The 27,938-nt window shown below is 55.4% G+C and overlaps 5 protein-coding genes across 5 annotated transcripts; 4 read left to right on the top strand and 1 right to left on the bottom strand.

Moving 5' to 3' along the window:
• Positions 1-547: 547 nt before the first annotated feature.
• PHYSODRAFT_529931 (hypothetical protein) lies at positions 548-8,276 on the top strand (the record flags this gene model as incomplete). The annotated part of the gene is made up of 5 exons (XM_009539192.1): positions 548-591; positions 677-3,058; positions 3,602-6,579; positions 6,625-6,992; positions 7,413-8,276. The coding sequence occupies 5 exons, from the start codon at positions 548-550 to the stop codon at positions 8,274-8,276; spliced, it is 6,636 nt and encodes a 2,211-aa protein (XP_009537487.1).
• Positions 8,277-8,377: 101 nt separating this feature from the next.
• On the bottom strand, positions 8,378-9,944 carry PHYSODRAFT_565708 (hypothetical protein; the record flags this gene model as incomplete). The annotated part of the gene is made up of 3 exons (XM_009539191.1): positions 9,827-9,944; positions 9,511-9,649; positions 8,378-9,421 (listed from the first exon to the last, which is right to left on the bottom strand). Exons 1-3 carry the CDS (start codon positions 9,859-9,861, stop codon positions 8,378-8,380), a joined length of 1,218 nt encoding a protein of 405 aa, XP_009537486.1. The 5' UTR covers positions 9,862-9,944.
• Positions 9,945-11,767: 1,823 nt separating this feature from the next.
• On the top strand, positions 11,768-12,520 carry PHYSODRAFT_530177 (hypothetical protein; the record flags this gene model as incomplete). The annotated part of the gene is made up of 1 exon (XM_009539190.1): positions 11,768-12,520. The coding sequence occupies one exon, from the start codon at positions 11,768-11,770 to the stop codon at positions 12,518-12,520; it is 753 nt and encodes a 250-aa protein (XP_009537485.1).
• A 630-nt stretch (positions 12,521-13,150) lies between these two features.
• Positions 13,151-19,857, top strand: PHYSODRAFT_252048 (hypothetical protein; the record flags this gene model as incomplete). Its single annotated transcript, XM_009539189.1, has 5 exons — positions 13,151-13,174; positions 18,228-18,366; positions 18,393-18,780; positions 18,810-19,707; positions 19,777-19,857. The coding sequence occupies 5 exons, from the start codon at positions 13,151-13,153 to the stop codon at positions 19,855-19,857; spliced, it is 1,530 nt and encodes a 509-aa protein (XP_009537484.1).
• Positions 19,858-22,223: 2,366 nt separating this feature from the next.
• Positions 22,224-23,432, top strand: PHYSODRAFT_288977 (hypothetical protein; the record flags this gene model as incomplete). Its single annotated transcript, XM_009539188.1, has 1 exon — positions 22,224-23,432. The coding sequence occupies exon 1, from the start codon at positions 22,296-22,298 to the stop codon at positions 23,430-23,432; it is 1,137 nt and encodes a 378-aa protein (XP_009537483.1). The 5' UTR covers positions 22,224-22,295.
• Positions 23,433-27,938: the final 4,506 nt, after the last annotated feature.

Here is a 27,938-nt window from a genome sequence, read left to right as displayed (position 1 = left end):
ACGCAGTAAATTATTCAGTAAATTGCTGCACCTTCATGGGTTCTTACTAACACTGCCCACGGTCGCCACATCCGTGTTAAGGTTGCTGAACAACATCATTTTAGCATAAAGGGAACATTTGATGGCGAGACTCTCGAGAATGCCAGGTGCTGACGTGGGAGCGCGTGATAATTGCCAACACGCGGGTGCGCGTCGACCACAGAGACCAGCGGCGCCAGGCGGTATCAGAGACCGTCAAATCCTCGCTCTTGGTGCGGGTGACCCACAACAAGTTGAAGTGCATCGACCAGCGGGCGGCGAGCAACACGCATCCTGTTATTAGTTACAACGGGTGCATGATGTAGATCTAGGATATGCTGTGCTGTCATCCGCAACGTCACGAGCCGATCATGGGCATGGCATGGTGGTCCTGCGGAGCCTAAAAACTAGTAGTTGAAGTATAACGGCCGCTCCAGGATCGCGACCTTAGAACCTCACGCCTGTTCAACTAACATATCGGATCCTTTGGGCATCGTACTACGATTCGTAGTGCTGCAAGCTGGCCGCGATGGAGGGCTACCTCTGGAAGAAGGGCCGCAAGGTGCCCAGCATGTACGTGCACAACTGAACCACCGGGGCGCGTCCGTCTCCTTGTCCCTCATTGCATGTGGCCCCACTGTTTCCTGTCCGCCTGCAGGAAGCGCCACTACGCCGTGCTCAAGGGCACAATGCTGTCCTTCTTCGTCACTCAGGACGAGGCGCAGCGCTCCGGGGCTGTGCCCAAGCGCGTGCTGGAGGTCGTGGACTTCCGCATCATGCCGGGCACGCCGTCCTCGGACGCCGCGCACCCGCCGCACATCGTGCTCAAGTTCCTGGACGCGGACGGCGGCGGCACGCTCCAATGTCGCGCCGACTCGAGGGAGACGCAGCAGGTGTGGCTCGAGGCCCTGCAGCACGCGCTCAAAGAACCGGACCGCCTGGCTCAGGACGAGATCAACGAGGTGCAGGCTGAGCTGCTGAAGGACGCGCAGCGGCACAGTCGCGCCGTGCAGCAGGCCACGGAGGCCGTCGAGGCGGCCGGCCGACAGCACCGAGAGCAGGCCAACGCCGAAGCCGCACTGCAGCAGAACCGCGCGATCGCCGTCGAGCTCAACACGCAGCTGGAGACGGCGCGCGCGCTCCAGCATGAAGCTCTACAGAAGCTGCAGGCGCTGCAGAACGCGCTGGAGGACGCGCGCCACCGCGTCCACGCCTCGTCCATCGGCGCGGAGGACACGTCATCTTTTGACCAGGCCATGGAGGCGGTGGAGCGGCTCGCGGCCAAAGTCGAACTGGCCGGCAGCGCCGAAGCCACGCACGCGCGCAATGTCGAGCTGCTGCAGCTGCAGACGGAGGCCAATGCGCGTGAGCAGCTCGAGCTGGTCGAGAGAGTGCAGAAGTGCGCGGAGGAGAGCAAGATCCTGCGTCAGGTGGCGGCCAAGAGCCTCGAAGACGCGCAGCGCGCCAAGCAGCGGACCAAGAGGCTGGCGTCCTGGGAAGACGAGAGCGGACCCGCGGACGGCGGACACACGCGGCCGTCGCAGTTGGATCCGCTGGCCGAAGGCTATCTGCTGTGCCAGCACCCGATGCGCACCACGATGCACCGACGCTACTACGTGCTGACGGGTAACACACTTTGCTGGTACGCGGACCAGGACGCGTACACGACCAAGATGGACGCGCCCAGTGGAGTTCTTCACGTGGCGGAGGTGGCTGAATGGGACGGCAAGATGAAGCCCACGTCGCCGCTGCGCAGACTCGTGGTACCGTTCGGAGGCAGCGCCAAGGGCAACGTCAACGAGCAGTATCCGAACGCGTTCGCGGTGCTCACAGTCGAGGGCAAGACGCTGCGGTGTAGCGCGCCGCTCAAGAAGAGCCAAGAGGACTGGATCTCGGCGCTGCACGTGGGGCTCACCATGCCTCCGCTGTCTCCGCATCGCGCGCGCGCTGCCAAGTCACGTCGAGACTCGTTCGACTTGCTCGCGTCCACGCCGCTCTCGCCCAAGCGACAGACTGAAGAGCCCAAGAAGGAGGAGGCAAAGGCAGATACAGATTCCGTCTCCAGTCCGCAGCCTCCAGACGCCGCTGCTGCTACTGAAGCTGAAGCCTTGACCTCCGAAGTGGTGGTGGAAGGCTATCTCGTCGGCAAGAGCTCGCTCGAAGAGACCATGAAGAAGAAGTACTGCGTATTACGAGCGCTCACACTGTACGTCTTCACCACACACCAAGAGGCTTCGACTGCTGCTGCGTCCGAGTCGGCACTGAAGCGGCCTGCAATACGCAGCGCCACCTTCCACGCCTGCGGAGTCTCGAGTTGGGACGGCCACGCCACGCTCATGCACTACGACCACGGCTTCCTGCTCCAGACGACCGAGCACCAGACCATATATTGCAGCGCGCCCAGTCTCCAAGAGAAGAACCGCTGGGTGAGTGGCGTGCAACAGGCGCTGCTCAAGTACCAGCACGACTCGAAGCGCGGCTCCAGGTTGTTCGACCAGCCCAGTGAGTCCGAAGACGAGGAAAAGACCCGTCAGCCGCAGCGTCGGCCGTCGTACGGCTCGGCTCGACGTGAATTCCTCTCAATTTTGCAGCGATACTATGCTGAGTATCATCCAGGGAAACTCGGTGACGTCCCCATGCTCCTCTCGCGGTATCAAGGTCGGGAGCAGGCGCTGGTCGAGCACTTGGATCGACTGTATGGCACGTCCATGGGCAGGGACAGCAGGGTTCAGCTTATCCTGTCAGCGCTGGTACAGGCCCCATCGCCACATCCAGCAGCTCCTTCACCTCACAGTGCTCCTGCGTCACCTGCAACCCGAACGTCCGGGGATCTCACGGACTGGCTCACGTGGAATAAAGACTCTAGTCCAAGCTTCTGCGTTTTGTCTGGAAGTCGACTGGAACGTTATGACTCGGAGGAGCAGAGTGGGGCTGGGCCACCGTTGGCGGTGTTCTTGGTGACGGGAGTTCACGACTACCCGACGCCGTCGCCGACGATGAATCGCTCGACTATGGCGGATCAGCAGCTCCAGTTCTTCCTGTCTGGTGGATACGGAACGGAGCAGCAGGGCAGTTCATCGTCAACCGAGCTGTTGGTACTGCAGGCCACTACAGCCGAAGCCAAGCAGAAGTGGATGTTGAAGCTTCGAAGTGGCCTCACTACAGCAGCACCAGTCAATACTGCAGCATCAGCAGAGCCGAGTCCCAAGGTAGAACCTTCACCAGTCGTTGTGCCCAAGGAGACCGAGCCTCCGCTGATCATATCCACGCAAGCCACTACTCTTCGGGAGAAGTTGGTAGAATTCTACCAGCGACACAACCCCAAACGAGTTGGCGATGTGGACACGTTGCTCACAAGCTTCGCAGGACGTGAGCGTCAGCTGTTGGCGTCGCTGGATGCAACGTACGGTACGAGCGTCAGCTCCGACGGTAGCTTCGCTGCGTTCCTTCCTCAGCCGTCGCCTCCAAACGCGCGTCCGAGTGCTCAAAGTGTCTCGATCCATCGTGAAGGCTACTTGGCTGTCAAGCACCCGCGACTCGGCGCTTCATTTCGCAAGTGTTTCTGCGTGCTGGAAGGCACCAGGTGGCAGTGCTTCGACAGTAGCGTCGTGGCTCACAGCGGCCGCTCAGCTCTGCTGTCCGACGAGGTCGTGGGTCTCCATCCGGTCACTGCCAAACTGGCCGAGACGATGGCCTTCCGCCTTGAAACTCAGACCAACGGAGTCATCATGCTACGCTCGGACGCTGCTGAGATCGTTCACGACTGGATCCACGCGTTGCGCGCTGCCGTAGCGAATCAGTCTAAACCTGTGGTTGATGTGGGGTCTGATGAGAAGAAGGAGGAGGACTCAGGCAGCTCCTTCCAGCAGCTTCGAGCCAAGATCGTCGTCTTCTACGAGAAGCACAACCCGAACAAAGCGTCCGACGTGGATTCACTGCTCCACTCGTTTCAGGGACGCGAAGGCGCCTTGCTTGAGCAGATCGACACGGTCTACAAGAGCAACCTCGCCACAGACCCCGTGTGTACGTCGTTGTGCGCCGATCTCGCTGCGAAATACGCCGAAGAGCACCAGAGCGCGTCTCCAGCCAAGCCAGCGATTGAAACGCCAGTGATCTTGATGGAAGGGTACCTCATGAAGCGCGGCCACAAGATCCCGTCCATGCGGAAGCGATACTGCGTGTTGGTGGGCAACGAACTCTCGTACTTTGTCACGCACGACGACAGCAAGAATCCTGGCGGTGGCGCCACGACGAACCCCTTGGGCAACTTCCGCGTTGAGGTCGTGGGCGATTGGCACGGCAAAACTGCGGCTCATACGTACGAGCACGGCATGGAGCTGGAGACGACGGACGGCAAAACCTTCTTCTGCGCTGCGTCATCGGCCAAGGAGAAGCAGCAGTGGGTCGACGCGTTCCGTCGGGGCATCGCTCTCGCTCGCAATGAGCTGCGCCGAGCTGAGCTTGAGGATGAGGACGGCAACGAGCATGAACGGCAGCTACGCGAGCAATTCCGAGAGAAGCTGGCAGACTTCTACCGCGTGCGAAACCCCGCGAAGCTGCCGGACTTGGATCTGCTGCTGAGTTGCTACGCGCAGCGCGAGTTAGCTCTGCTGCAGGCTATCGACGAGGCGTACGGGACAGGTTTAGCAGCGGATGAGAGTCTGCTGTCACTGTTGCCTCCGCTACCGGAACAAGCCACAGCTCTCGCGACGCTGAAGCTGGACGGGTACCTGAAGAAGACAATGGGAGACAACACCAGTTCGCTCTGGAAGCGCGCGCAGACGGTGTACGTTGCAGTGGACGGATTAACGATCAATCTCTTCGCCACGCGCGAGGGATTCAAGAGCGGAGGCGCTGGCCTGGGTGAAAGCATGACTGTACTGGCCGTGAAAGACGATGACGGACGCCAATCTGCCGCGAATCGCTTCGCTGTGGAGACGAGCGACCACGAGTGGCTGCGATTCGAGGCGCGTGATACCATGGAGAAGCGCCTGTGGGTGCAGGTGTTGCGCGCAGCACTAGACACGGTGCTGGCTCAGAGTTTGCTGGCCGACGACACCAGTATGGACCCACGATCTCGAGCCAGCAGCGTCGTAGTGGACGCGAGAGGCTTCCTACTGCTGAGACTGGACTTTAACTGCGCCCAGGAAGAGCACTGGAAGCGACGAGAGGTGGCGATGCCCATCGAGGAGCGCGCCGTGGCGCTGGAGAACGGCAACGAGTTCGTCATCACCAAGTCGACGTCGTCCGAGAAAGTCGGCGCTGAGCAGGCGCGATTCCGGGTCGTCAGCACTCGGGCGTGGGCTCCAAGCGCTCGCTGTTGGCCTGTGACCGCGAGCAACCGCGCGCCGCGCTTCCCGTTCCAGATCGTGACGCAGGAGCAATTCGTCTTGAGCTGCAGCGCAGCCACCGACGCTGAGCGAGCCAAGTGGATCCGCCAGCTTCGTCTCGGAGCCGAACAGGCAGCAGCGCTTGAGATGCTGGAGGAGCAGCTATTGGAGACCACCGCGCCGATGTCTCCAGGTCGCAGGAGCTTGGTCGACAAGCGAGAACGAGGCTTCAACGAGGACGGAGGCGTCGTTGTCCCTCCACAACCTGTACTTGTGGAGCACAAGGAGGAGGTAGAAGAGCCTCCGATGACAGGATACCTGGCCTTCCGACTCGCTCAGTCCCCGCTCTCCTCTGGAGAAGCTCGGCACGCCTCTCAAGTGCCGATTCCCCACGAAGGCTTCGTGGTGCTGGACATGCGCGCGCATATCGCCGTCTACGAGGACGAGAGCGCGTACTACCGTCAAGACGCGCCAGCGTGTGAAGCTCAAGCCGTGGAGCTGCTGTCCGAGGGCGTGGCGTCCATTGCTGTGTCGACTCACAGTCCCAAGACGAAGTCAACGCTCCGTCACTTCTTCCCGGGGGCGAAGGAGGTGGTCCCTTCCTCCTTGGCGTTCGCTGTGCTGCTCCATCCTTTGAGAGGCGACGGCAACGCGTCCGCAGACGACTTGAACAACGACCACGACGAACACACGGCGATGCTCGAGTTCTTCCCGACGCTGCCGTCGCAACGCGATCTCTGGATGGAGGCCTTCGCCAACCGCATCGACTTTACCAGAGGGGAAGCGCTGCTCGCCGACGAGAAGATCATACTCAAGCTGGAACGAGAAGAAGAAGAACGAGCGCAAGAAGTTGTCGAGGAGAAGAATATAGAGGCGGGGGTCGATGAATCTGCTGCAACCGGAGGTGAAGCTGGCGAGAGTGAAGACAGCAGTGACAGCGACGACGACGACAGCTCCGACGATAGCGGATTCGAGGACAAACCCTTGACGATCGACATCGACGTCTCCAGCCCTTCAGAAGAAGCCAAAGAGACTTTACCGCCGCAGAGCGAGGCGGCAGCATCCTTCGTCTTCCGAGCAGCAGCTATGGAGGGACTTTTGACCCCGTGGCAGACCTCGACCTCTCCGATCCGACTGCCTGGTAGCTCCAAGATGAAGCCCATGATGTCCGTGTACGCCGTGCTCATCGGTTGTCGCTTGAGGTGTTATTCCTCACGCGAAGCTGCCGCGGGTGCCGCTGCCGCTAAATCCTCGAGGAATCTCCTGTCGCCGCCAGCTGAAGACGAACCTCCGTCGCTTGATGTTGAGATCGTAGCGTGCACTCCGTGGGAAGCTCCAAACGCGTCGTGGCTGACGATTGGCAAGGAGAACGAGAACTTAGGCTTCAAGATGGAAGTCAAGAACTCCCGTCACGGCATCTGCTTCACGGCGCTGACTATCGAGGCCAAGCACCAGTGGATCCACGCCATTCACCACGAGCTCAACTTCGTAGTGGCCGAGCGATCGCTGAGCATCTCGGAGCGGCAGTTCACCCAAGAAGTGGCCGCGCATCTGGCCAGCATCGCTGCAAGCACCGCAGCAGCGGAAGCCAACGCCATCGTTGGTGCAGACGCGAGTTCGACAAAGGTTGAGGGGCATCTACGCGTCCGACACCACAACTTGGGCTCCATTTGGCGCAACCGCTTCGTGGTGCTGGAAGGCAGCAAACTGTCGATTTACGCGGAGGATCGCGACGATGACGAGGCCAAAGATGAGGACGACAACTTGAACACCGCAGTGGAGGAGCACGAGCTCGTTGGGGTGGAGAAGTGGCGTCCAGTGTTCACGACTATCGGACGGAGTGGCGGCAGCGGACTGAAAGGTACCGGTTTTCGCGTCGAGACGAGCAGCGGCGTGTACTTGGAGTGCACTGCAGCCACTGCGGACGACGCGTCTCGATGGAGAACTGCAATCACGGCCGCCACAACCAAAGAGACCACGGGGAACACGGTCTCACGTGACGCCACGCTGCCGTTCATCCCTGGCGCTCGGATGGAGGGGTACTTGAAACTGAAAGACGCGCAGAAGTCGGCCGAGAAGAAGAAGAAGACCATGAAGATGAAGCCGCTCAAGCTCTGGAAGACGCGCTACTGCGTCGTCATGGGCTCTCACTGGCTTGTGTACGCCAACCAGTCCCAAGCTATTTCGTCCGGAGAAGCCCCCACGCCTGTAGCTGTGTACGAACTCCTGGGCATTTCAGTAGCTGACGGAGACAACGAGAGCTCCGCGAACGAGTTCTCGATTCACGTGGTTCCTGGCAAGCACGTCAAGTGCAGAGCGCGCTCGACGCTGGAGCGCAAGCGGTGGGTGAACGCCGTGGAGGACGAAATCCTGACCCAGGCGAAGACCAGCGAGGACCTCGAGCGATCCATGAAGGAGCGCGAGGAGAAGCTGGCGGCGCGTGAGGCTGTCAAGAGCAAGCTGCACGAGGTCAAGACGGACGCGCGACGGCTGTCAGCGCTGCTGGGCGAGGCGATTCAAAGCGCGCGCGGAGATTCCGACACCGACTGGGACTCGGACGCGCACGACAATTCGTCCGAGGAGGATTCGTCCCTGCGCCAGCGATCAGGACCCGACTACATCGATGGCAGTCCGGAGAGCTCGCCTATGCGCCGGAACGTGGGGGAATCGGCCTTCTCCTTCGACACGCTCGACATCGTAAAGGACTCGGACGGCAAACCGAAGAGCGATTCCTCCTCCTCTTCCGCGTTCATGACCTTCTTCGCTTGTTTCTTCCGCTGCGTCCCCTTGAACTCGAGCGGCTCGAACGGCAGGAACGTCATCGCTCCGCTTGGGATCCCCGGCTACCCGTCCACCGCTGCAGCGTGCAGCGCGCAGTACACGTGCGACTACTACGAAGACGACGGGTATCGTGGTCTTACCAAGTAAGAAACTGCAGTCCCCTGCACGAAAAAAAATATATAGCGACAGTTGATATGTACGTTAGAGCTACAGCTCAGGGATCTAGGACGGCCGTCCTTTGTGTCTGTCTACGCAGTCGTAGCAGTCGTCGGGATCTCCGGGACGCTTAAGCTGTCACTGTCGCTGGCAGCGCTGAACTCGCGCAGACGGTCGAGATACGTCATCGCGGCCTCGTTGCACCAGGATTTGAGGTGGAAGGTGCCCTCGAAGAAGGCGCAGTGGCTGCCCTCGCCCGTGGTTAGCAGCATGGCGTTGGGTTTCCTGCGGAACTCGTGGTACGGGATGGTCTCCTTGGTGCACACCGGGTCGTCCAGCGCGTTGATGCACAGCAGCGGCATGGACAGGTTATCCACGTCGCGCATGGGGTTGTTAACCTGCCAGTACGACTCGAGGTCCTCGTAGCCGTGCATCTTCATGTACACGTGGCGGTCGAACTCGCGGATTCTAGTGGCGCGTAGGGCGCTGGGCACGTCCACGACGTCCGCCAGCTCGGCCTTGTGGCGCAGCAGGAAGGACTTGAGCGTGAACGTCATGAGGAAGTCGTATACAGGATTAATCCGGCCGCGGCAGAACAGGTCGAAGGCGTTGTAACCGGGCGAGATCAACACTCCAGCGCGAAGCCGCGACTTGTCCCCGAGCTCGCACAGATAACTGCACAGTAAACCGGCCCCGGCCGAGCACCCAATGCCGTAGAGCTCACTGTCAGGATAAGCGCTCTCGACGTGGTTAATGGCCTCCTGCAAATCCTGTACGCAGCCGAAGGCCTGCAACTTGGGCGTGGCGAGCTTCATCCCTCCGTGGCCTCTCTTGTTGAACACCACGGGGCGATACCCGTGCGCCAGCGCTTCGGCGCAGAGAGAGCGCATGCTGTCGCTGCAGCCCACTAACCCGTGCATGATGATGGCGATGGGGGCGTCCTGTTTAAGGGGGTGATCCAGGTTAAGGGAGGACTCGAGCGCCCAGTCCAGAGACGCCTGGCCGCCGTCTTTGAAGGTGAGCACGTCCCTCTTATACTGGACGGGAGACTGCGGCACCAGGAACGTCAGGACGCACTGGATGTGGGAGTTGGTCCACCATGTCGGCGTGTATCGGTCCAGCATGGGCTGCAGGGCCTGAAATGTGGCGGAAATGGGCGAGTTGCCACAAATAAGGTTAGGTGGTGTGAACCGCTTTAGGTGGTGTTAAAACGTTGGGTACGCACACTCGTCATGAACTCGTTGAGCTCCGAGTTGCCGGCCACGATGCGCTTGGTCATGACGGAGCGAGGACCCGCGACCCCGCGCGCGGCCAGCAGCGCGCAGCCGGAGATCAGCGCGGCGGCGGCGGTCATGATGTAGCTCCTGCAACAGGTTAGAGACACGTTAGTCGATGGAAAAGAGGTTAAGGTGGAGATGGGTTAAGGTAAGCACATTTCGGAAGTGGCAAGCCGCAACACGGCCCACGTCGAGAGGAACGTCACGGGCACGCGGAAGCTTGGCCGCCAATTGCTAAATGAGTGACAGGGATACGGTACTCACTCTTTTGAAGCCGCGGTCGCCATGGTGCTCAGCATATTGCCGCCTTCCGCCTGCCTGTGTCCTCGCCGCCAAGAGGAGATCTGCGCGCCCCCGCCCGCCGATCACACGACCGTTGCGCTTGCTGCTGTGAATTCGGTTCAGCGTGCAGGGCTAAAACGGGGGCTTTTTGAACATAGTGAAATCAAGTCATTTCAGAATCTAACGATTTAATGCGGTCGTTAGATCTGTTGATAAAAACGAGCAACAGGCCAATTGAACCAAACTCCCCACTCTCCGTGTATGGTGAACCCCGCCGCAGAACTGTGGGTTTCGACTGTCGGGGATGCAGTTGTGCCAATAGCAGGTTGCCAACGCATTGGTACTGTACCGAAGGGGGATCCATCCTGGTCGCAAAGGACAAGTCCGAGTGGATCCCTTCTGGTGCTTGACACGGATTCACCAAGGCGAATGCTCATCGAGTGGAAGTGTCTATGGAGCTGGCCACAAATTACTGGCCGTAGTCAGGAATATGTGTACACGTTCGTCGTTGTGGCTATCATAACGCTCGTCGCCAAGAATACACCAAGACGAGAGAGAACAACGAAATGGTCGACGACTGCCACCAGCTACCATCTAAATGGCAACAATGAAGGACCGTCCTGCAGTGGCAGTGTCGCCCGCTGGTCCCTCCGTTAAGCAGGCGGCGCTCACTCGCCGGCGATGGGCCTGGCACCTGAGCCAAGAAGCGGCAGGGCTCGTGCTCAAGGTCATGCGGCCGGCGTGCACCAGCGGGCCATTGGCGAAAAATAATTAATTCCTGTTGTTCTACCACTACTAGGCTGTTGCTAGCTCACAGCCCCTACTTACCTGTTGGCGACCCTGTTCAACTGTTAGTTTTCAACAGGTTTTCAAGTTTGAGAACCTGTTGATCTGAAAACCTGTTGCGAGTGCTCTTTGACTGCAAGGCAAGCACCTAGCAGTCATCAGGTTAGTGGCGAGTGCAAATACGCAATCGGCAGGGCAAACATCTCGTACTAACGCTTGAGGGTCGCAATCGAACAGCATGCCGATAGCTGGGACTGAGAGCGTACAAGATACACCAAATTAAGTCAGCTACAAGCAACCGGAAGTCATTTAGAGAGCTGCAGCCCAAGAATACAGCGCCACCACGATACTGTAATCTCTGGACTAACCCACTGTCCTTACGCATCCGAACGAACCACGATCAGGCTCTCGGCTATTAGTAGAGTCCCTCACGGAGGTAAACTTCGAGTCGCGCATGTACCCCTCGCAATATCATAATATATTCTTTGACAAAGGTTATTAACAGACGACAGCCGAGCAGGGCTAACGACAGGTGGACAGGGGCTGGAGAGACACAACAGCCGAAGAGTGCTAAAGTAACAGGTGATAAATATCACCCGCCATTGGCGTGGATCCTCACGTACGTCTTCACTCTGGGTAACGCCTTGACCGGCCTCCCGCCAGCGCTTCAATCCGACCGAGACCTTATCAGCATGACGACTTTGGTATCAACTTCGTTCTACGGCGTCTCCGTCCTCGCCACTTACGCGCTGTCGCTGCGGAACTTCCATCGGATGGACGGATCTCTATGGACGTTCACACAACTTGCTCTTCAGTTGATCAGGAAGACGTGGGTGATGTACAACCTCGCCCATGTTCTGGTCGTTGGAGGCACGTACGCGCTCGTCTCGACAGCTCGCGCGTTCTCATCCAGCTTCAAACTTCACCTCTACTTGGCGTGCGCGTGGAATTCGCTGTACCGCGCGAGTGTGGATGAAGCCTCACGCAGCATCTACCAGCGAGAAACCTTGGAGGGGGTCGAGAGAGGCCACGTGAACGACGCGCCGTACTGGAGACGCTACGCTCAGGCCGTCGGTCGGTCCATCAACTTCGCGGTGATCGCGATGCGAGCCTGTGCACGTCTGCAGCGCGCTCGACATGCTCAACAGCTCGTTCGCGTCGCTCAAGTTCAGTATCGCCAGTGTCGTGCTCAAGTCCATAGTGCAAACCATTACGAAGCACATCGCGCTGCAGCACGGCGGGACCCACTTGAGGAAGATCTACGTGCTCACGGCTGTGCCCACCATGCTGATCAACACGCAAGTGCGTTTAGTGTTGCTGCAGAACGCCAAGTCCGGGTCGTCTGTCAGGAGCTTCCTGGAGCTGGGCATGCTGGAGCCGCTGCTGCGGATGACCAAGGTCTGGCACCTCCGACGCTCGATGACGCAAATGACGCAGAGCTCGGTGAGTCGAGTCGGCTCCGTGGCCGCACTTCGCGCGCGCGTGCATCGCCTCAGCGCTATCCTGCCATTGCCGAAGTCTTTATCTCATCAGCAGACTCGCGGCTCGAAGCTGGTGCGTCCGGCCACGATCCTCAATTCAAGGCAGAGCTTGTTGCACTTTCACGCGGCCGAGAGTCACGCGGACATGTGCTCCGAGTACATCGCGATTATATGCTCCACGTCCATCTTCTTCTTCCTGCAGCACCACCCAAGGTTCGGCTGGCACAAAATGGGCGAAGACGGCGGCGAGCGTGAGTGGGAGGAGACTCTGCTGGCGGGTTCGTGGCAGGTGGGCATCGAGATCGTGGTCGACTTCATCTGCTGCGCGTTTGAGCTGGCGAACGGCATCCCGCTGCACGACTCGGATAGTCTCGGGGCACGTGATCAAACACGCTCATCTCAACAGTGACTAATCCTCTCATCTAATCACGTCACGCGCAGATTACGTAGGAGCGACCATCTTGGTGAGACGATTACGATCCAGACCTACTTTAGACGAGAGCAGGCGCTTGCTTGTCCACAGTCCACCCCGGCAGGATTCAGTGAGTCATTCCCCAATTTTCCACCTCTCGTTAAAGTCTCACGTTCGACAGTCACCAATGGCCCCGTCGGTGCCCTCGACCTACAAGACGCTCCTGCGTTCAGTAGCCACGCGCCTGCTAACGGAAGCCGGTCACTCGCTTCGCCATCTCCGCCACTCCACCAGCTCCGAGATCCGAGAAATCGTGCACAACCTGCTGGTGGTGCGTCCTCCACCGGACGACTGCGTCGACGAGGAGGAAGAGGAGGAACTTTACTCTCAAATGGACCAACTGCTCGCGCTCGAGCTCAAGAATCGCAAGACGGTCGTCGACGCCCACGACCTGCCAACAATCGCTGCCTTCAACGCGCCCGACGCGCGCGGGTTCGACCAGATTTTAAGAGAATTCTGTTGACTTCAAGCTAAAGCTGGGAAGGGGATGCTACAGTTGGAGACTTTGGATTCAGCGAAACGCGGTTTTACCTCGGTCACTGAAGAATCTGCTAAGCCAACACGCAAATGCAGACCAAGGCGTCGGAGCCTGTAGCCCGCGCCCGCCGCTATCGCTGCCTACAAGTTGTTCTCCTTGTGGTTCCTGTTGGGTTCCTGTTAGGTTATGAGCCCAAAGAGCGAGCATGGAGGGTCAGAAAGTTGATACCATCCGCTCACTCAAGTTCGACGGCAAGAACTTTCTTGCTTACAAGGAAGGACTCGAGGCGGCGCTGCGTGTTAGGAAGAGCTGGAAAATCCTGATCGGCAAGGAGACTAAGCCTGATAGGGACGGCACGGACGCTACGAAGAAAAAACGCAAAGAGTATCGCCGGAAGGTGCTCATGCTAAACGACATCCTGACAAACACGTTAGACGACGGAACCCGAGTCCGACTCGCCCATCTGAAGAATCCTCAAGACAAATGGTCTGTTCTCGTTGATGACTTCGAGAAGAAGTCTTTTGCGGTCGCGTTGTTCAAGCGCCGAGAGCTTCTGAACGTGGAATTTGATCCGGACAGTGAGTCCATCCGTGATTATATCCATCGAGTTGAGGCAATCCGGCAGGAGCTGACGCTGATGAATGAGGAGGTGTCGGATAAAGAGATGATCACTGCACTTTTAACTGGTCTGGGTGAAAAATATGAAAGTATGGTTGAAACCTTTGAAAACCTGGATGATTACTCGCTGCCTCAAGTGAAGATTAAACTCACAAGCCGCGAGGAACGACTGAACCAGGCCAAGGCTGTGACGGAGGCGAAGGCTCGGAAACGAGGAAATGATCATGCTGGGACTGGTGGAGTGCAGCTTGGAGGTGCGCAACCAGGTGATAAGGACGTCTCGTTTGTGAAGAAGCGGAACCGAGGTCGTGGAGGTGGCCGAGGTCCACAAAAGCGACGTCGTGATGTTGACTGCTACAATTGTGGCAAATTTGGACACTATGCGTTCGAATGTCGTGCTCCGAAGAAGGACCAGCAGCAAGGCGGCAAGCAGAGCCAAGGCAAATCGCAAGGTAAAAGTCGCAAGCAGCAGAAGAATGATGACACTTGTGAAGATCTCCCTGGGTATTACAACCCAAGTAAGCCCAGCGGAAAGAAGACCAAACCTGTGACGATGATTGAAGTGGTGGAGGAGGAAAAGACCCTGCCATGTTTTGCAAATCCTGAGGTGACGAAGAATGCTGGTAGCAGCTTCTTCATTCCGTTTGTGTTGGATAACGCATCTGGAGTAAACATATGCGGATGTCACGAAGGATTTGTGTCTTTGACTGCAGAGTGTGATACCGTGATGAAGTGGTTTGAGAACACACGCAAGAAGGCGCAGATGAAAGGTTTGGTGAAGTTTGCGATCGTCGATGCGCTGACCAAGAAGAAGGTCTGGATAACGGTGGAGGCGCTGTATGTTGAAGGTGCAACCAACCTATTGTCGCAACGGACATTGTATAAGGAATATGGTTATAGCGCGCAGATGAGTGAAGACCAGGAGGTGACCACTTTGCCGAACCGAGTGAAGCACTGTACCTGGCAGTTTGACATGGTAGGCGGTCTCTATCAGACAATGGTCGAGGTGTCACGCTCCCATCCTGCATTAGCTGTCCTGCAGAACTCCGGGCAACCTACTAGGAGACTACGTTCGGGGCATCATCGTCTTGCTCATGCCAATTGGCAAGTGATTAAAGACATGGCTACGAAAGAGCTGGTGAATGGCCTGGAGTTGTCGCAGGCGGAGCGCAAGAAGAAAGCTCAGTGCTACAACTGTGATATGGCGAAGATGAGAAGAATGTCTTTTCGCCACACCTATCCAACTCGCACAAAGGTGCCATTTGAGAAAGTTTTGATGGACGTGAGCTTTATTCAAGACCCGACTATGGAGGGATACACAATGTACCTGCATTTGATTGACGAGGGCTCGCGCTATCAGTGGTGGTATGGTCAGAGAGCGAGGGAGGAAACAGTGGCCAAGTTGAAGTGCTTCCGAGATATGGTGAGCGCGAAACACCAGAAGTTGGTGAGGACGTTTCATTCGGATCGTGGCCCGGAGTTCCTGAACGAGGCAATGGCGGAGCAATGTGCGGGTGAATCGATCCAGATCTTCACCCACCCTCATACGCCTGAAGAAGTGTGTTTGATAGAAAAAGCACACGGAGTACTGATGGACAAAGTCCGAGCTGAACTGTTTAGCAGTGTACTACCTGGTATGCTGTGGGGAGAAGCAGCGTGCTACGTGATTGAGACGATCAATAGGACAAGTACCAAGGACAATGTAGACAAGGTGACACCGCATGAGAAGATATTTGGATCGAAGCCAAGTGTGCGCCATCTACGACCCTTTGGGTGTTATGCTATGAAGTTCGTATCGTAAGAGCAAGTTGTCGATGAAAGGAGCGCCAGCACTGATGGTCGGATATGCGACTCAGACGAAAGGATATCGGCTACTGGACATGACGACAGGTGTGATAAGTGAACATCGCCATGAAAATGTTAAGTTTTACGAAGAGACTACGGTGGATAGGTGGTACGTGAAGAAGTTGCTCAACGAAGTATACCGTTTGAGGAGACGTCCAAGTGTGGACAGTTCGCAGCTTCCGCTCGTTCATTTGCCCGTGGTAGATGTGGACGAGTCAAGTGATGCTCACAGCTCGGAGCTCCAAGGTGAGGAGCAAGCGACTGCAGCGGTGAACTCTGATGACCAAGAGCAGAAGGAATCGGAACCTGCACAGGCATCAGAGTCAGAAGAGAGTCAAGAAGACAAGCCTCCGCTGCCGGCGAGAAAACGCCACCTACCCGTTGAAGTGAAGAACCCGCGAAGATCCGGGCGTGTTCGCAAGCGATCGACGCGTCTTAAGGACTTTGTAGCTTCAGTATTGAGCTCCTCGGCATCGGCAACAGCAACAATGAAGATCCAAGTGGCGAAAATCTGGAGTGAGATGATGGCTCTGCGCACCAAGAGGAATGGCTTGAAGCCACGAAGGAGGAGCTGTTGGCTCAGATTGAAAATGGAAAGTGGATACTTGTGCCGAGGCCGAAGGACGCGCACGTCCTTAAGTGCAAGTGGCTATTGACACTAAAGGAGAATGACATGAGGATGTTGCGGTTCAAGGCCCGTCTAGTTGTACTGGGTTGCTTCGAGATTTGGGGGATAGACTTTGACGAAACTTTTGCCCCTGTTGTGAGGTTTGAGACGTTAAGGGTCGTCTTCCTATGGGCTGGGGTGACCGAGTCGGTAGTGAAACAGTTCGATTTTGTGACCGCCTTCCTGAATGCACCCACGGAGCGGGTCATCTACATGGAGCCGCCACAGGGCTTTGTGAAGCGGGGGTATGAAGGATTTGTGTGCCTTCTGAAGAAGAGCATCTACGGCTTACGGCAATAACCTCGTAACTGGAATAACACGTTGCACCAAGTGCTGATTGAGTTTGGCTTTCGTCAGAGTTACAAGGATGAAGGCTTGTATTGGATCCGGATTGAGGGCAGACTGGTGCTTCTACCTATCTATGTGGATGATATTCTGCTGGTAGGTAAGGAAGAGGATGTGGACTTCGTCGACAAGGAGCTGACGAATCGCTTCAAGATGAAGAGTCTTGGGGAAGTAAACTATTTGCTGGGATTGCAGATACACTATGATCCCGAGACGCACGTTTCGTTCAGACAAACGAAGTACATCCAGGACATCATGGAAAAGTTTAACATGGAGTCCGCGTATCCAGTCCGCATTCCGATGACAGTTGATGGGGTGAAACTGGCAGCGGCCAGTGCTGACGAGCACGAGCGGTGCTTGAAGTTGCCGTACCGAAGTCTAGTTGGGTGCCTACAGTATCTAGTGAGTGGATCACGCCCTGAATTGGGTACTGCTGTGCGAATTCTCAGTAAGTTCCTCAACACGTATGGTGTTGCGCATTGGCGGGCTGCGAAACGAGTGCTGCGGTACTTGATCGGGAGCCAGGATATGGGATTGCAGTCTGACTGCACAGAGGCACGCCAATATGAAAAGCTACAGATTGAGGTCTACACGGATGCGAATTTTGCGTCTGAGGGCGGAGATATGAAGTCGGTTAGTGGATTTGCAGTGTTCGGTAATGGACAGTTGATATCGGCAAGATGCTGGAAGCAGGAGACTCTAGCGGAGAGTACCTGCGAGGCAGAGCTGATTGCAGCGAACACGGGGATGCATGAAGCCGTGTGGCTCGAACAGCTAGTGGATGAGCTGGGCTTGAAGAGGGAGGCAACAACTCTCTACTGTGACTCGACCAGTGCTCGAGAGTTGATGAAGCATGCAGGAAAGCATCGCAGAACCAAGCAGCTCAATATTAGTGACCTCAAGATTCGCGAATACGTGAAAACGCGGGGAGAGGTAATTAAACCCGTGTCATCCAAGGCGAATGTAGCAGACATGATGACCAAACCTCTTCCTCTGGAAGCGTTTCAGCGGCATAGAGAGAAGATGGGAGTACGCACCGCAAGGGTGAACGCGGGTGGCAGCCGCGAAAAAGATGCACCACGTCAGAGTGAGATGCAAATTGTTCGGGATGAGCACAGCCTGTGCTCATCCCGCTGTGCTGCACAGCCCCAATGGAGCCGACGTGTCCAAGGCTAGCCAGAAGTCGAAGGGCCGTCGAGGAATCCCAGTTCGCATTAAGAAGAGAGCCCGAGCGAAATTGAAGAGGAAGAGTTGATGAGAGATCGTCACACAAGTGGCATGAGGATTTGGCTGTAAGGGCTCAGCGACTGGAAGACAAAGAAGACCATATCCGATACAAGTGCATTTTGCGAAGTGCATAGGAAAGTTAAAGTGTGTGTAGCTGGAGATCGTATTTGGTATGGTTGATCTATGTATGCACTGTGATGATATGTAGAAAGCAGCAACTGCAGCACCAAGTTGATGGCAAGAAGAGAGTAAGAGAATTCTGTTGACTTCAACCTAAAGCTGGGAAGGGGGTGCTACAGTTGGAGACTTTGGATTCAGCGAAACGCGGTTTTACCTCGGTCACTGAAGAATCTGCTAAGCCAACACGCAAATGCAGACCAAGGCGTCGGAGCCTGTAGCCCGCGCCCGCCGCTATCGCTGCCTACAAGTTGTTCTCCTTGTGGTTCCTGTTGGGTTCCCGTTAGATTTCGCTGTGGAAGGGTGACATCACGACGCTCAAGGCCACGGCCATCGTCAACGCGGCCAACGCGGAGCTGCTGGGCTGCTTCCGGCCGTCGCACAAGTGCATCGACAACGTGATCCAGGCCCGCGTCTGCGAGCGGGGTGCCGCGACATCACGTCGCGTCAAGCGCACGAAGAGCCTGTGGGCTACGCGCAGATCACGCCGGGGTTCGCCCTACCGGCGGACTACGTTGTGCACACGGTGGGGCCTCAGTTGCATCGCGGTTCAATGCCGACTGCGACTGAGCGCGAGCAGCTTCAGTCGTGCTACACGCGGTCGCTGGACTTGCTGCTAATGACGCTCGATAAGGAGCCCAGAGAGCGCGTGTCGATTGCATTCCCGTGTATTTCGACCGGGTTGATCGCATTCCCGAACGAACTGGCCGTGTCCTTGGCAGTGGACAGCGTAATGGAGTGGCTGGTAGCCCACCGAGAGCAAACTAAGGGGTGGAAGGTGATTTTCAACACCTTCCTGAAGCTCGACTACGACGAGTACAAGGCCTACATTGAGAAAAAGTGCCCTACTCCAACCGCGCTGCCTTCAGCTCCCGTGGCTGCGTCGGTGGAGCGCGCGTAGTCATTCAAGACGCGGACTACCTGTTGGTGTCCGCCGGAGCGGGTCTGTCAGCCTCAGCAGGACTCGACTTTCGGTCGGAAGCGGTCATGAAGATGTTCCACCCGACGGTGCGTAGGGCTATACCGGGTTTTCGTACGCTCTACAACTTCATCGCGTTCCGGGACTGGGACGAAGCGCTAATGTGGGGGTTTTACTTCAAGAACGCCAGTATGATCTGGTTCGACTGGATGCGCTACCGCACCATCCAGGACATCGTCGACCAGTTCGAACGTCGCGAGGAAGGCTCCTCGTTTGTCCAAACCACCAACGTGGACGGCCTCTTCCAGCAGGAAGGCTTCGACCGGAAGTCCGTCTTCGTGATGCAGGGCGACTTCGGGCGCATCCTGTGCGCCAAGCCGTGCTCGCAGGAGAGCGTGTGGGACATCAAGCCGTTCATGGACAAGGGACTCAAGAGCTTCAACCCGGCAACGTATCGCATCGAAGACCCCGCGGATCTCCCCAAGTGTCCGAAGTGCGGCGGCCGCACGTCGGCATTCCTGCGGGAAGACGACACTTTTATAGACAGCGGCGTGGCAGAAGACCGAGCCAGGTACGAGCAATGGCTGGATCGAGTCATGGAGCAAGTGCAGGACTATGGCAAGAAACTCGTGATTCTGGAGGTCGGTATCGGGTTCAACACCCCCGGAGTGCTGCGTATTCCGGACGAGCAGTTCGCGCTTCAGGACGGAGTGCAGCTAGTGCGCGTGAACCAGGAGAGCCCAGATATCCCCTTCCAGTGCCACGGCGTCGAAGTCCCCGAAGACGCGACTGACGTCCTCGACTACATCGCACACCAGTCAAAAGTCGATGAGCTCTTAGTTTCTGCAGTAAGTTGCAGGACCGAAACATTAAGCTCATGGATGTCTTTTTCGAGTACTGTGCCTCTAAATTTGTAGGATCAGAACGAGATACGTCGAGAGTTAAGTAGAATTCTACCATCGCGGAGGCAGGAGCTCGCCCTACGGAAGACCAGGTAATGGCGCGCTCGAAAGTAGTGCCCACTACCGCGGTAACTTCATCTCTTCATCGTGGATGGACTGGAATTCGTCGGCTATGTTGTGAGGCAGCGGGGCTAGTGCTGAAGATGATGCGGCCGGCGCTGACGAGTGGTCCTCCCGCGTGGCTTTTCACTACTTACAGCTTCACTTTGGGCAACATCTTCACGGGGAAATCCCCCGCCAGTCAGTCCGCAGCGGATTTCATTTGCATGACGGCCATGGTATCAACTGGTTCTCATTGCGTATCGATTCTGGCGCCCTACGCTTTGTCCCTGCGAGATTCGAGACATGTAGACGGGTCTAGATGGACTTTTAGGCGACTCATCTTCAGGTACTTGCAGCGGACTTGGTGGCTTTATCTCCTCGCGCACACGCTTGCACTGGGCACGGCGTATTCGATTATTTGGTCGGACCAAGCTTTCGCCTCTGAGTTCAAGCCGCACTCTTACCTAACTTGTGTTTGGAACTCGCTGTACCGTGCTGGTGTTGACGAGGCTTTGCGCAGTATTTTCCAGCGAGAAACATTGGAGGGAAGTTTAGTAGGACATGTGAACGACGCCCCCTATTGGACACGCTACGCCCAAGCGGTTGGTCGGGCGACGAATTTCACGGTTATTGCAATGATTGCAGCAGCTCTCGTCCACGTGTGCTCAGCTCTAGATCTTTTGCGGACCAACACTGCGTTGCTATTGTTCAGCGTTGCGAGTGTTGTCTTGAAGACCGTCATCCTGTCGATCACGAAGAGAGTGGCGTTGCAGCAAGGCAGCACTCGCTTAAAGAAGATCTACGTCCTTACCGCGGTCCCCACAGTACTGATCAATACGCAGGTGCGCTCAGTTATGCTGCGCAGCGGGTCCGGTTCGTCCATTCTAGGGTTCTTGCAGATTGGGATGCTTGAGCCAGCACTGCGAGCGGCAAAACTCTGGCATCTTAAGCGCGCTATGAACAATCTGAAGAATGATCAAGTCAGCAATATTCTTCCCAGCTCATCTGGTCAAGACCGAGACAAAAGCATTCAAATTCTGGATTCTCGGGAAATTTTGCTTCACTTTCATGCTGCTGAGAGCCACGCGCACATGTGCTCGGAATACATTGCGATTGCGTGCTTCACGTCGATTTTCTACTTTCTTCAACGCCATCCGCGCTTTGGGTGGGGTTCAACGACGGAATCTGAGCCAAATGAGGGGACGAACACTGGTCATGGGACTTTGGCAACTTGGCATCGGTGGTCGACTTCGTGTGCTGCCTATTTGAGCTAGCCAATGGAATTCCCATGCAAGATTCTGAAAGCCTGGGAAGCTTCCTCACTGCGGTGTTTACGAGCTGTGCGGTGATATCTGTCTCAATCTCCGCATTCTTGTGCGTGCACGAAGCCGAAACTAACCGATTAGAAAGAAAAGAGTGTCCACGTACGAATTGCTGATGTTGATCGGGGTATTGAGCATGAGAATACTCTACAAACTTCATTCCACCATTCGGCAAACTTCTCCCAAGCCCTTGGTAATTCAACCGCTCGTGTTATTGCTGCTGGCCGGACTCCTTACTCGGAGAAGCTCACCTTGTTAGTCATCTCAAATTTCCCTCAGTAACGCCACCGTGACGGACGAAGAGGATGAAGGGGCAACCTGAAGTCCGTCTTCACCGAAGCTCAAGACCCTCTTCATGACTAACAACGGCATCATACTGTTGGGATATGCAAATCTGACAGTGTTATGAGAAGATGGGCGTGCTGCAGAAAATCATGGGCGACCAAAACGCTTGAGCGTAGTCCAGATTTACAGTTGTCAAGGTGTAGAATCTCATAGAGAGCGAATCCAACGTCTCCAAGGTGTTGCAGTGGGACCCTAGTGCCTTCGTGGCGTTGAAGAAGAGCCCGATATCAAATAGCTCGAGGCGAAGACAACCCGTTTCACCCTTCTCTCGAGAGTGGGACCCAAGGGCCGTGGGCCAAGGCACGTGCGGACATTCGTTGCTTTGCTCCTCGCACTTGCTGCGAAGTCGGTGGTTACTGAGACGCCATTGCATCATGATAAAGAGTGGGGCTCGTAGCGATGCCTATGGTCTCGTGTCGCGCCGGCCCGCACTAATATATTTAAGAACCAAAAGCAGTTTCAACTTGCGTTCAACTTGAAACTTTCAAGTTTAGCGCCATGTTGGATCAACCAACATGCAAATCGTTTTGACCAATAACAACGCGAATAGCTTTAACGAAGTTTTCATTGGCCGAAATGCAACCTGCATCTAGACCCAGCATCTGGAGCGTTCCAGATTGTCCTCGTCACACGTCGCAGGTTTTTCCGCGACCGCGACCACTTCAACGTCTCTCACAATTCAATTTGCCCCGTGACAACCAAGTCAAAGCAACAACTACCAGTAACGCATTACCGAGCCCTCCACACCACCGCAGACAGACAGCGATGGAGGCCCAGACAACCCACGAGAAGAACCGGCTGCGCGCCATCGAGCTCAAGGTGCAGGACGTGCAGAGCAAGCTCAGCTCGAGACTCCCGGCCCAGTTCCGGCACGTGGCCGCGCTCGTGTGCGGCGCCAAGTGGCGGCTGCAGGCGCTCAAGCCACAGGACGCCGCGGCCGTCGTCAAGAAGACGCGTCTGGAGCTCGGCGCCTTCGACTACCGCGTGAAGGAGCAGGCGGAGCTGCTGACGCGCTGCCTGCTGGAGCTGGACGACGTGCTGAGCCACGGCGACGCCGACGTCAAGAGCGCGCGCAAGGCGCTGGTGCTGCTCGTGCAGCAGCTGTTGCCCCAGGCCGACGCCTTCAAGGAGCGCAGCGCCAAGCTCAAGCAGTTAGGAGAGGACCTGCTCGCAACGTTTGCGGAGCAGACGCAGGCGCCGTCAACTCCCAGCGACAGCAGCTCCGAGTCCGACGACATGCACGTGAAGGCGCTGTTCGGACAGAGTGAAGACGAGGAGGACGAAAGTGCGTCAGAGGCAGAGGAAGAAGAGCAGAGAGAAGATGGCGAAGAGATGGAGGAGGCTGAAGACGCCAAAGAGGACGAGCCCATGGAGCCCGAGACCGAGGTCGTGGAAGACGAAGAGGCCGACGACGAAGCTGAAGCTGAAGACGATAAACAACTCGCTCCTCCACAGAAGAAGGCCCCGCGTCTTCTGCCGCCAACTATGGGTCTTACCCCACAGACAATGGACATCGACGTCAACTCGCTACCGGTGTGGCGGCCGTACTACCAGCTGCAGCGCCGACAGGACGGCATCTACCTCCTCGCGCGCCTCAAGAACATCGACCCGCGCAACGTGCGCGTGCAGTGGAACGAGCACAGCGACGTGCTCCGAGTGAGCGGCTTCCGACTGCCCACGCAGAAGGACATCGTGATGTCGCGCCTCAGCGGAGCCCCGACCTTCGGCCGCTTTGAGATTGCCGAGCAGTTCCCGCGGCACATGCTCAACATGGAGGAGGCCACGCAGCAGATCTTCGAGGACGGCACGCTGCAGATTCGCATGCCATTCCACGTCATGCGGCGGCCAGTGCGGTATCACCCCGTGTCGTTCTCCCAGCCGCAGGACTCCTTCGTCTGGTAGGTGAAGCAGCGTGTAAAATAGGATAGGTTACAGTATCTTAATCGTGAATCTAGGGCGAGCTTGAAGGATATTGTACGTGGTATTGATGACCGATGAATTATGGTTAGACTGATCCGAACTGGCCGAAGGTATGAAGGTAAGGGTAGGATCGTAGGGACGTAAAGAAGAAGAAGAAGTAGGTGAGGTGGAGCTGCCAAAAGGCGAAGTAAAGTTTATTAGTTGAGAGAGCTCCTCGCAGAGAGCAGGAGATGGCTGGTGCGGAGCATATTACTATGGGGGACTGTATAACATACTAAATACCACAATAACAGCTTTAAGAGGGACTGAGTAACTGGCTATCAGCTTTTAGGGTCCACTGTACCATCGGTTAAAGAGGTTACATCAACAGAAGGTAAAGGTCAAAAATGCTTAACGTGGACCGGTCCACGTTAAGCGTTTGCTGGTATCATGTACGGTCCACGCGTTCGCGTTCAAGGGGTTAAGCGCGGTGTTGTCGCTGTACTTGGCGAGTCTCGGGCCGAGGGTACATGCATGTTGATCGAAATTGCTAGGCTGCACATAATTACGAGACCGATTAGCGATGTATACTCCGATTATAATTGAGACATCCCCGATTTATTAGTCTTCAAATCCGCTATGAGCGATGTTTAACCGGCTAATTCAGCCGGTTTTTACAATAGAAAGGGTTTATACCAAAATCCTGTTATCCCAGCATTCGCGGAGATCTAATATCGAACCGGAGATCGCCCCGTTTGTATCAACAAACAAGCGATGTTAATCGTTGAAGTTTAAGGTAAGAGTTGACGTGCACACGGATCGTGGAGGGGGTGGCTGAAATCCTGTTAAATGTGGCAACGGAGGCAAACGACAGTGGGGCCAGCCGTAAAAAGCATGAGATATCAGTAAAAAGTCTCCACTAATGTACGAAACAATGTACTGAACAGTCGTTTGGATTAACTTATTCATAGATAGCCTAATTCAAGGTATCGGTCAGTACACTGATAGATCCTTGGCAATACTGACGAGAAGCAGTGAAGTCTAAATTCAAAGGGCTATACTATGGCAAAAGCCCAGGATCGCCATGCCTCGAAGTACGTGTCCCGCTAACTTTTACGAGCTACTCATGCGGAAGCAAGAAGACAGCACTATAATTAGTTGGCATACGGTTTGTTGGGGACGATGTCCCCCCTTACATGCACTCACTTTTACTTAGCTTTTTCAAGGGTCCATACCCGCATTTACTTAACAGTTTAGAAGAAACGGGTTAGGGCTGATATTCTGATTGAGTCGCCGAGGACCATTTTTGACCAAAAAACCCTGTGTTTACTGACATTTCAAGAATTGTGACATGAATAGGATTTGAGATTTCACTGCATAAAGATGCGGATTTTAGATTTTAGTGACCATATGTCATTAAATAAGAGGTACACGTTTTAGAGGGCACTTTCCAAACAGAGAAATTTGGCTCAGCAACAGGACGACGGGTGCAGCTTTAGCTAAAATGCTACTAAGTACAGTTTATCGGCTGTGAAGATGCATACGTTCATACCCTGATTTAGAGCGGTGGGAACAGGGTCAGCAAGCTTATATACGGGAGCGTCAGACTCAGTCTCCTATAGTTTATTTAAGAAAATAAGATTGGACAGACGCACTCTTCAAGTACTTGCCTACCAGCAAGATATGCTCGAGTGCGATCAGCGGTAGTGAGCGGTTGCGAGGAGCGTAGCCGCAGCAAACCCGCGCGGTATTTGCGTAGGCGGGCCCAGCGACGAGCATTCCAGCGAACGGACCCATTGCCCCAACTCGGAGTTAGCTTTCTATTGCGGGGGTCTGGGGGTGCAACCCCCAGTATGTAAAGCTCACAATGCACTTCCTACAAGCCATGACGAGTTCTTCATGCAGTTCTATGATAATAGGATAGTGTTCCTAATCGAAGATGTGATGTCGGATCGACGCTGCACTGATCTGCACATGATGGCTTAGACCCAATTAATCAACAGCTTCATCAGATCCATTGGGAGAGCGGGGACGTCGGCCTGCAGTAGAGATTCCACAGCACGGCGTCGGCCCCCTAAGCAACTCAACGGAGCAACGCGACTGAGATGCTCCACTACTAGTTTACATATACTGTAAGCTTATTATACAAGAAGAAGTGGAGGATGCCAATGAGTAGGCTGCAAAGAGAGCGCGGCACATGTGGGGTGTGGATTATTTTTCACGTATGATTCGGACGAATCGAATGTATAATCACCGAACGGAGGAATTCTATGTGTGCCGGCTGAAAACGATGTACCATATTCCACAAATAACAGTTACGCGGTCCATAAATAATGATTAGTTGTGGTTAGTAGAATTTTAGCGTCTAATTATGGTTTGCAAAACTTATTTACGGGCTACATGCAACTCTAAAGTGATTGCGCTTGTATCATACGATGTTTGCTTTAATCGTCGCTCCTTTCTACTACGCTGCACAATTGTACAGAGTCCCACTCGGAAGAAAGGTTAGTATATACGTAGGAGCTAGAACCGTTGCGTCTAATAGGTTACCCTCGGGGGACCAGCTAGCGCCAGCCCAACAGAGACCGGCTTAGGGAGAGGAGATTGTTAGGCAGCCGGCAACCCGAACTATTCTGTGGGCCCGTCCTCATGCCTTCGATAAACCCGAATGTATGTACAAGGGGAGCGTGGACCCTCCCAGTGCTGGCGCAAGCATCGAGTTCACTCCAGTGCCACCACTCCACGGCCAAGAGGTCATTGATAGACCCCTCACCCTCTCGTGGTCGCTAACTACGCCCCCAGCCACTCTATGACACACTAAGTTCGTCAAGGCTCGTGTGGAGTAGCGGCCTCGCAGAAATCACGCGGATTCGATCTCGCACAAACTCGGCGCGTCTGGATAGCGGTCGCGCCGAACAAATTATTCCCGGTTGTTGGAGTAGCGTATCTTCGAATATAGGGTCCAAGTCTTCGCAGGCTTCAGAGTTGGGGGGTTCTTGTGTTGCACGCCACGCCGAGCCCCTTGACCGCAGAACGAAAGGATTCAAACCTTTCCCGTTGTTGGGTAGTGTCGACCCTGTGCCGCAGAACACTACGCGTAATATGAGTTGCTTCATCTAAACCAGTCCTATCCATATTGCAACTAAGAAATGCGAGGGTTGCCGCTCCATAGAGCTCTCCTAACGAAGTTCCCCTACCTATACCTACCGCCTACCTACAGTCCATGCTGCCTGCCGTATCTGGTCTCCTTGCGAACTTCGATCGTGTCGACGTCAACCAGCAAATTCCAGTTTAAACGCATCCGATGGCACCAGCTCCTCCTACCATGAACTCACCACTACTCGCTCCCGACCGAGAGTCTGCACCGTCGGCCGTGAGGTCAATGATCGCTTGCTGTTGTCGGCGTAAAAGCACGTGGAGGATGCCTTAAGACAAGAGGCTGGCAGGAAACGTTAAGTTGCATGTGATCATTGCACTCTGACCGGAGGTGACCATTCACCAGTATTTATGAATCAATGTACTGTGATGAATTCCTTACACTCATTTCTGTACTTATGAAGACTAAAAGAAGTATACACGTCCGATTTCTCGTTGGACTACTTGTCACTACACAAGGTGGAGATCAAGCAGGCGCTCGAGTATCAGCACAACTGGAATTCCCCAAACTGGGCAGTCGAAGAGGTGAGCTCTAAACGTTTTTTTATTTTATTTTGTTTTACTAACCTCGTTTGGTTGTAGATATTGACAATTCGCAGTAAATACTCGTGCGACTGTAAAGCTCACTACACGTCAGGATGGATATGCAGTCATGTCTTGGTCACTTTAGCTCTACGAGACGGCCTAGACCTTGCAAAGCTGCTGAAAAGACTCCCGGCTCGCAAGCCACCCGGAAGTCCGCGGAAAATGCGCCGTGCACTTGACAGAGACGATGAGCATTATTTCGCAGTGGCACGCCTCGTGCGGATCCTGACGGAGAAACCGGGACAGGCAATCAACTGGAAGTGCTCGAAAGAATGTCAAGAAACAGTCGACGGCGAGATGCAGTAATCCAACTACGTCATCGTGGGCAAACGTAAATGGAGTGTTTTCTGGCGAGTGACATTCGACAATTGCGTTGTTGAACACCTAGCTATCGAAGACTTGGCGAAGGCCGTCAACGCCGCGTATTTGACGTCGCGGTTGCGGGACAGTAGCAGTGGAAGAAACTGCTAAGCATGCTTTATAATACATTTCGTTGCACTTTACAATGGTAACATTTACTCTGAACTTCGATCTAACAGCGAACACATGCAATTCAGCCGAGGTACATGGAAATCATCCGTTTCTCCTTTGGTACGTGGTTTTCAGCGGAATTGTACGTGAAATTAGTCTTTTCTCGTGTGTGTGGAGCACATGTACAAATACTGTATTGTGCGTTCGATTCAAAATTGCCGAGAGCGATTGGTTGAATCGATCCAGCGAAACCGACCTGTCAATCGACCAACCTAACATAAGGAATGAAATATATGC

The sequence above is a fragment of the Phytophthora sojae genome (genome assembly GCF_000149755.1).
Source record: "Phytophthora sojae unplaced genomic scaffold PHYSOscaffold_13, whole genome shotgun sequence".
NCBI classification, from domain to species: Eukaryota; Oomycota; class Peronosporomycetes; order Peronosporales; family Peronosporaceae; genus Phytophthora; species Phytophthora sojae.
The sequence above is the reverse complement of the archived record's forward strand: the minus strand, read 5'-3'. Positions and strand labels throughout refer to the sequence as shown.